Here is an 8,459-nt window from a genome sequence, read left to right on the forward strand (position 1 = left end):
CGTGTAGAGTAGTACAAAAATAATGGACACGTCGTCAGAGGTGGATCTTGTGGAAGCTACGCTATTTCTATTTGTACACTTTCATCATTATCATCGTTCTTAACGGTGAGCACTATGACAGGAGGATGCGCGTAACCATGTAGTTGTTCGTAAGAGCGAAGTTGCTTCATAGTACGTACGATCAGTATTGAGAGTACTACCCACACGGTAGGAAGTATAAACTCGCATGCGACGAACATCTAAAACTTTGCAATTAGTATAAGTAGAATCGTGGAGGTAAGTTCTTTTAGCTTTAATTATGAGCTCAAGATTACAAAACTGATTCAACAATTGATCTGCTACTTACTCTATCTTCTTTTGTTGATTCCACATGCAGTAATGTTTTGTTGTATCCACGTGCAGTCCAAACAGCTGCCCTAAAAATGTGAACGTTAAATGAATGGCTGCGCCGCAGTTTATTGCCTGGTTTGAATAGAGTTTCAGTTTAGTCGAGTGCAGGACTTGTAGGAGTTTTCTTTTACGTTGGTTTTTTTTTTCACCAGAACTAGTTTATATTTTGCTTGTCATAATTTCAAGAAATATTAAGAGTCTATCTATCTTGACATGAGTTATTGAAGATCGGAGACTGACTACTTCATCCCCTTAAAAATGGGATTCAAAGCTCTTCAATTGATCCTTCAGAATTTCCTTTCAAAATCAAAATATCTGAGCTGCGTCTCCGCTTTGGTATTTATTCTAGCACAGAATCTCAAATACAGAGATAAATCCAGAGATTTTCTATCTAGAACAGGCTCAAAGAAAGCCGTTTATTATGTGTTAGTCGCCGACGAACATCTTCATTCGGAGTGACGCGACGCGAACGTTTTTCTTCTGCTAGGCAAATGTTTTCTCTTCCCTCTCTAACTTTTTTTCCTACTCTAACTCAGACTGAACACATTCGATCTGGACTATACATCCGTTTGAATGGTTGGTTTTTTGCTGTTGTTCTCGAACCACAATACATTTTACATAAACAGTTCGAGAAACCATTGCGAAGCCCAAAACAAATAGATTCGATGCTATGTAGGGAGAAAAGAGCGCTTTCTACGTTTCAGTATGCCTGCTCACCGTATTTGCCCTCGTTGTGTATGTGAATGCACATATAAAAGTTCCAAATGACTTTTCTAAAGTTGTTTATTGCATCTTAACCTCTTAATTTTTTTGAAGGAATTATTTTTTTTCGGAGCCTTGGACTCTTAGGATCGTCATTACCTGATGAAGAGAAAGAGCAGCTGTATCATGGTACATGGCAAGGTCATTATAAACTTGCGGGTCCACATTGCTGCGCCGAGGCCCAGAAAACACGTGAAGATATCGCCAAACATGCGGGCAACCTTAACTTGAAATATTGTATTTCTTGTAGAAACCGAATTTAAATCCTTCGACTCACAAGATAGTAAACATCAAAACTTTGAAATTTTTTGTAGAATCGCCAAGAGTTTGGGTTCTCTACGGTGTCGTCCCTGAAAGGAAGTGTTTTGAGCAATTTTTCATAGTAAACGTACTCACGCCCACGCACAACTCAACGATCAAAGATGTGATAACATGGGAAAAATTCTTTTTTTTTTTGACAGAGTGGTGGTGACTGTTTTCACGACGGCCAAGCCGAAAGTTGGGAAAGAAACCTTTCCTGAAAACTGTCCGACTACCCTCTCTTTATCTTTCCTCTCTTCCTTCCTCATCTTTCCGTCTTTTTACGACCCCATTGTTGAGATAATCTCAACGCATGCTTGACCGCTGACTATACGGGCTAGCTCTATTTATATTCAATACAAAGAATGCCGAGATTAAGGTACGAGAGAACATAGAATCTGGTGTATGAGTCACTTGACTTAATATTGAAAAAGTGTTTTTAATGGAAAAAGGTCTTTCATTAATTTTTTTTCATTATCATTTCTATGATTTCTGAGGAAAGAAAAGTGTCTAAAGTTAAAGTAGAAAGTGGAATGGATTCAGCCGCTCGCGGTTTGCAACTGTAAGAGAGGTACATGGAAGAAAAAACCGTGTATTTTTTAAGGACCATTTTTTTTCAACGGATTTCCTAGGGATTTCTGATTTCGGATAAACGCGGATTACCGAGATTGCACAATTCATTGAAGAATTCTCCATTAACGGAACATTGTTAAGGTCATGTGAAAAATACTGAGCATGTTTTCAGGAAAAGTATGGGAAGATGAAAAAGATGTATGTAGTAGTGGTTTAGTAAGTGCAGGTGTTACACGATATCTGGGCTACAGGAAAGAAAGAAAAAAAAAGAGAAAAGAGTATATATATATATACATATATTTCTTGGAGATAAAAATTACTACAGAGCGAATAGTGAAGAACATACCAACAAGAATTCTAATGTAAATGGAGTTGTGCGAACAGAGAAACGGCATCAGACTAACCTTAGTAGATATGCCCAGTGCATAATGTCGATAAGGCAAAGTATAATGAAGACTGCTTTTAACACGTAGAATTGACGTTTAGGATTGAACGCAGACCATGTCTAAAGCAAAATAGAAAGAATCTGAATGAATCCATCTTTTTTTTTGCAGAGTTCCTTGCTCTGACCTGAGTATTATCGATGTTTAGATTCTGTCGATTTTCGGAAACAGTAGTGGTTCCAAGTGATCCATTAGTAGAATCATGCCGTATTACAGAAAGCGTACGTGAACCACGTGGTGACGACAATGAATTCTGAAGCGAGGCAATTTGTGAAAAGTTGTAAATTTCAATAAATCACGAATCGCAAAACCTCAGAGTTTTCTCTCATAACCTCTCCATTAACATTGAGTTCTAGTGTGTTTGCTCTGGATCGGATCCGGGTACCTCCTTCGAACTGCAAATTCTAATACTTCGGGAATTATATCATTATCATAAATGGAATAAACGTGCTTAAAGAGAAAAATTTTTTTAAGTTTAAAAACGGTGACACTGGTGAGCTTAACTTCGCGGCCAAACTAGAAAAATCACATGAAATTGTTCCCATGCCATATGTGGGCTTCGTTCATAATAATACTTATCGCAGCTACAGCTGTGTTTATTATTATTTATTATTATTATGATAAAATATTAGAACTCATGGTAGTATTAGTGTTAGCCATACGTTTTTAAAGATCGTTACTTACACTTACACTTTCTGTAGCTGGATGTGGATGTATAATTGGTTCTCCTATTGATGAACATGCAAGCTTTGGTCAGGCGCAAGATAATTCTCTTTCCGACGCTAATAAAAGACTATCTGTTAATGAATAATTGATGAATTCCACTAACGCTATCCATGAGGAGTCAGAAAGTTAGAAAACCATTTCATTTTGTTTAAAAAAAAACCTGAAAACTTTTACTAAGAAAAACCGCTTCAGTTACAGTTTAGAAGATTCAAATAACATAAATTTTAAGCTATCATTCGTGCTTGAAGTGGAAACTTTGAGTCAAAACTAGCTGAAATTATTTCAGTATTAGAAGTCTCCGTCTCGTCGATTAATTAAGCACAGGCCATCGATGAAACGTGGGAAGTCTTAAACTATGTACGAGAACTCTCACTTCTAAAGTCAGCACAGAGCTATGCATTGTTATTCCTTAGAAATTTGAAGCATTAATGTTTCTCAGCATAATGGCTTGTTTTTCGGAAAATAATTAAATCTTAGCGAGTGTACAAGGAGCTAAACAATGAATTATGTGAAAGGACAAAGCGAAAACCCCTTCTAGGCAACATTAACATGATATATATGCATAAATGATGTCGGTTTCGTTGCCCCGCCTGACACATTTAACACAGTATTTCTGCAAAGAAAGAAAAACTTCCTCATCAATAAGGTAATGTTATTCAAATGAATATTTTTTTTTGCTCGGGATCAAATGATTCTTCAAATACTCTTCTTGAATACATTTTTTCTTTCAGCTTATTTTTGAGTGAAAAGTATAAAGATAAAATTTTCACTAAATTTGTCTTTATTTATAGTCGGATAGTTGAAAAGAACGACTACGACAGGAAGAAGGATTCTGAAAAATCAAGCTGTGTATCTCATCTATTTACCGTTTACATTCAAGATCTACAGCATTCGCTCTTAAAAAAAAAGAAAATCAATTGAGAAATTTATACCTGTACATCTACCGTATTCTTGCACGTGAAGTTCTCCCCACCGTTTTGTTTTACAACAATTCTCCGCTGTTTTCCTATCTTGGCCTGTAAACGTTCTTTGGATTATTTCTAATCTACTTGGATGCTATGAAATAGCTCATGCGGAATGAATTATCGACAAAAAGGAAGAGAACCTTAGTGTGATGAGTACGACTAGGTTGTTTATAAGATTTATTTACCTAAAATTTAACCTATGAAGGAAAGAGGGTGCAGTACTAAACAAAGGAAAGTCACACTTAAGAGTGATCAGTCTTATCTTACGAAAGGTGCCTCTTAGCCATACGGTCATACCTTATAACTCAAAAGTTATTTTGAGCATATTCCATGAGCAAATCATCAAACTATTACATTTTCAAAAAAAAAAGTGTATTTCTTTGTGGGAAGAAGACAATTTGCGATTTCGTGCAGTCTCTGAAAATCTCTCATCAAATGCAGAGCACCAGGAAATTGAAGTAATGTAGAAACGTGATAGAAAGTATTGAGTTCGAAGTGTAGATTACGAAAATGAACGTTCTTCCGCTCAATTCCCTTAATCGTCCTGAAAAAACGGTGCGGGAACGACGTTTGTTCCCATGAAGTACAACAGAATGCGTTTCCTTGTACACGTTGCTCATACTCAATTCCTCGTAATCCTCCGAGGGAAAAAACGATGGGAAACACTGTTTGTTCCTACGAAGCACGTCAAAATGCGCCCCCGCGTGCACGCTTTGCGTCCACGAGCGAGCGAACGGAAATCAATGAGGTCTCCTCAGCAGCTACCTCATGTAAAAACAACGAATAGGCTGCTGAGAGGACCGTGACGTTTATAAGGGGACGTATTCTGACGCAGGAACAAGCGCCGTTCTCACGTCATTCTTCTGGACGATTAGAGGGAATTGAGCATAAGTGCACTCATTTAAGTAATTTACACCACGAACTCCACTTTTTTCATCAGATTCCCCCGCTATATCAATTTCGTCATGTCTACGCTGTCTTTAACGGTGGGAATTCGCCGTTATTGAACCGATCCAGGAAATGTCCGTAGAAATGCAGTGGTAAAGTCATTATATAATCAGTTATACAGATTCTGGCACTAAAATCTGGATTAAAAAAGGAAATAACTTCACCTTAGTAACATGTATTTCACTTCGAACATTGTGAATGAATGTATACATATGTATTTATGTACACAACACTGGCAGCCTCTAAGAAAAGAAAACTGCAAAAAAATTCCAAAGACACAACATATACGCTTAAAAAGACAATTAGTTCCTAATAAAATATCAAACGTAAAAAGAAGTGATTTTTTGTTTAGTTTGCAACAAATTATGCGAGTTTCTGAAAAGTCCACGAGTAATAATCCTGAAGAAAGGTGGATTGCAAGGTAGCGGAAGAGCTCCCTGTTTCCGCCCCTTCAACCATACACTCGATATACATCAGTGGGGATCAGGAAGGTGCTCGGATGAGGCGAGCAGAGGTTGTTGAGCATTAGAAATAATTTTCAATTGTAGGAAGCATAATATTTTTCTATACAGTCTAAGAATAGTACATCAATTGTTTAGTTTTGTCGCTGTACTACTGATATGGCTCAATTTTATGTCGTCTTCGTCTTGCTAGTCATCGGATCACATTAATAAAGAAATTCCATGCTAGGTAAACTCATATAAGAGAGGTATGATTCTTTTTACAACTGGAAACTTTTGCTAAACGAGATATAACGGAGTACTGATGCAGCGGACGGCGTATTTCCGCGCCATTTCTTCATAAAAACGTAAGTCCTTGAATCAAAGGATGAAGTTTATATGATTTGTATTTTCCTAGGACAAAGCAATTACGTCCTCAGCTCGAAGAAAGCACAGAAAAAATAGTGGAACAGAAAAACAACTAACTATAACAACTGTTTCCTCGAGGGAATTTTGAAATATCAAGGTGTTACGGTAACAATTGCATGTGCAGTCACTTTCTAGAGGAATTTAGGTCTCGTCGTTCCTTTTGGAACTAGAAAGAAAGAAAGAATGAGTGAAAATATTCCTCGTTTCAGCACGAACGTTTCCTCGAGAAGCAATGTCAAAAATTTCAGTCTAACAAGAAGTATGAGGATTAGATTTGGAGAGGCAAGGGAGTTTTTGAATGTCAAATTTCCAGATGTAGCGCCTGACTTCTCAATCAGCTATGGTTTGAGTCTAAGACTTAGTCTATGATGGGATACAAAGTTCTTGACAATCGAGAGGGTGATACGGACATAGCGCCGTGACGGGATTAGTTTTTGGTCAATAAAAGGAAAGAAGAGCAGAAAAACCTTGCTCAGGATATTCGAGGAGTCTGCGTTGCATTTGAGAGCAGGTCGCTGTTAGTATGAGTAATGAGCTAGTTGTAGATATGGTCTTGGAGAAATTTGTAGGAAATATACCTAGATTTAACCATGTCTGATCACTCCAAATTCGTGTTGCGACTTAATTCTTACTCTGGACATATATATTGAATACTAATGAAAAAAATTCGCAGAATCCAAACTGGATAACATTAGGGAGTAATTGCGCTTCTCAAGACCGATTAAAAATGACAGCTATTATTCTAATTGTCATTTTTTTTAGACTTAACAAGGAATAAACATGCAAAAATTAGAGCAAAACTTCGACGACCATCGTGTAATCAAATTCGTGAACGATCGCTAACAAACAAGGCGCTAAATGGCTTCTTTTGCTGTGAATTGGGAAAAAAATACGTATGAACATGGATTAGGCACGAAATATAAAAGGCAGCCGCGAAAGAAGAGATAAACATACAAAGATGAAATCGATGAGGATTAATTGTTAATGAGGTCTTAAGGAGGGGAAAAAACAGGCGGTGATTCTTGTTCCTGGTTCAATTAAAGTCTATTAATAGAGGTAAACATTACCAAATGGATGGGGTCAAATAAAATCAATCAGCAACACACAAACGAGCTGAGCGTGTTGAAAGAGAATGAGAATGCATACAAAAAGGATCATCTCTCGTAAAATAAATAGAGACCCGTGTCTTATTCTCCTATATTGACAAAAAGAACTACAATTTTAAGACACATTGGACAATCATACGCGATTCAGGAAGTCATAAAGCAGACATTCTGCGGCCTTTTCGGAAACCTATTAAGGTATTATTGAGGAAAAAGATACTTAAATTTCTCGTTAGTGACAATGGTGTTGGAGGACACTTCATCGTGGTATATTGTGGTTCAAGAATGGCGATGCTTAAAATGGGGGGGGGGGGGGTATAGAGGATGAGCAGATCAATTGGAGTGTCGCCGCAGTAACGGCCTAATCCGTATCAAAGCTCCGTAACTTAGTCACGTCGCAGTGCTTCCGCATCTCCTAATCGGCGCCGAGACACCAACGAGCTGCTCGACTTCAAAATTTGTTTTTCTGATAGTCGCGAAGTTATAACTGCTAGACGTGCGGCGGAAGAAGGTTTTAAAATCAAATCGAATAAAAATGTCTGTAAAACTTTGCGCCCGGAGTACATATGCAAATTATTCCAATAAAGTTAGAGTTTTAATGCTTCCACCTTCTAAGAGTGTAATCTCAACTCAGAGGATGGGTAATGATCATTAACCTTATTTCTTTCTTTCCATTAAAGAGAGCGTTTGCAAAAATTCTCAATGAATAATGAATTTGACTAATGATGAATGAATCTCAATGAATAATGAACTTTAACTTTATTGTAGGTAGTGAACCTGTAGGTAAAAACCTGTAGGTAATAAATCTTAACCTTATTTCTTACTTTCCATTAAAGAGAGCGTTTTGCAAAAATTCTCAATGTTAAGTTCCATCAGCTAGTAGGTACGATTCAAGACGTAGTTTAGAATTATCATACCACACAAGTATAGAGAACACGGATCAAGAGCAGTGAACTGATCGAGATATCCGACGAAACAACTGTTTACAACTGATTATCCGTAAAATGAATGAAAGCAACTTTTTACATCTGTTCAAATGATTACATCCATTCCGAGCCGTTTCATGTCGTCAACACAATCGGTGTGAAAAGTCGTCTTGTTTGTGATATGGTCACTCGGATGCTCCTGATCCTATCTACGCCCGTAGAAGGCGTTTCACATTTTTACTGCACTAACTGTAAAAGACATCACGAAGATTACGTACTGCCGGAAAGAGCCCAATATCGAAAATAACCGCCGGCTTTAAGTACAGTGCGCATTATATTCAAGCTGCGATTGTACTTAATCGCATTTCGCGTTAGCAACACGTGAGCAGAATAATTATTAATCCTTCCGGATTGATAATCCGGAGGGGATACATGTATACATACGTAATATACA

General features: G+C 37.4%; 1 protein-coding gene across 2 annotated transcripts; it reads right to left on the reverse strand.

The window, feature by feature from the left end:
* Positions 1-56: 56 nt before the first annotated feature.
* On the reverse strand, positions 57-6,477 carry RB195_012577 (uncharacterized protein; the record flags this gene model as incomplete). Of its 2 annotated transcripts, XM_064202009.1 has the most annotated exons (10): positions 57-239; positions 347-416; positions 1,252-1,373; positions 1,430-1,502; positions 2,430-2,530; positions 2,596-2,721; positions 2,780-2,863; positions 4,127-4,210; positions 6,034-6,107; positions 6,444-6,477. In XM_064202009.1, 10 exons carry the CDS (start codon positions 6,475-6,477, stop codon positions 57-59), a joined length of 951 nt encoding a protein of 316 aa, XP_064057889.1. The 2 variants fall into 2 exon arrangements, with proteins under 2 accessions (XP_064057889.1, XP_064057890.1); XM_064202008.1 differs by lacking the exons at positions 4,127-4,210; positions 6,034-6,107; positions 6,444-6,477 and having other exon boundaries at positions 2,780-2,797.
* Between the last annotated feature and the right edge of the window lie 1,982 nt (positions 6,478-8,459).

This window comes from Necator americanus, chromosome V (genome assembly GCF_031761385.1).
Source record: "Necator americanus strain Aroian chromosome V, whole genome shotgun sequence".
NCBI lineage: Eukaryota > Metazoa > Nematoda > Chromadorea > Rhabditida > Ancylostomatidae > Necator > Necator americanus.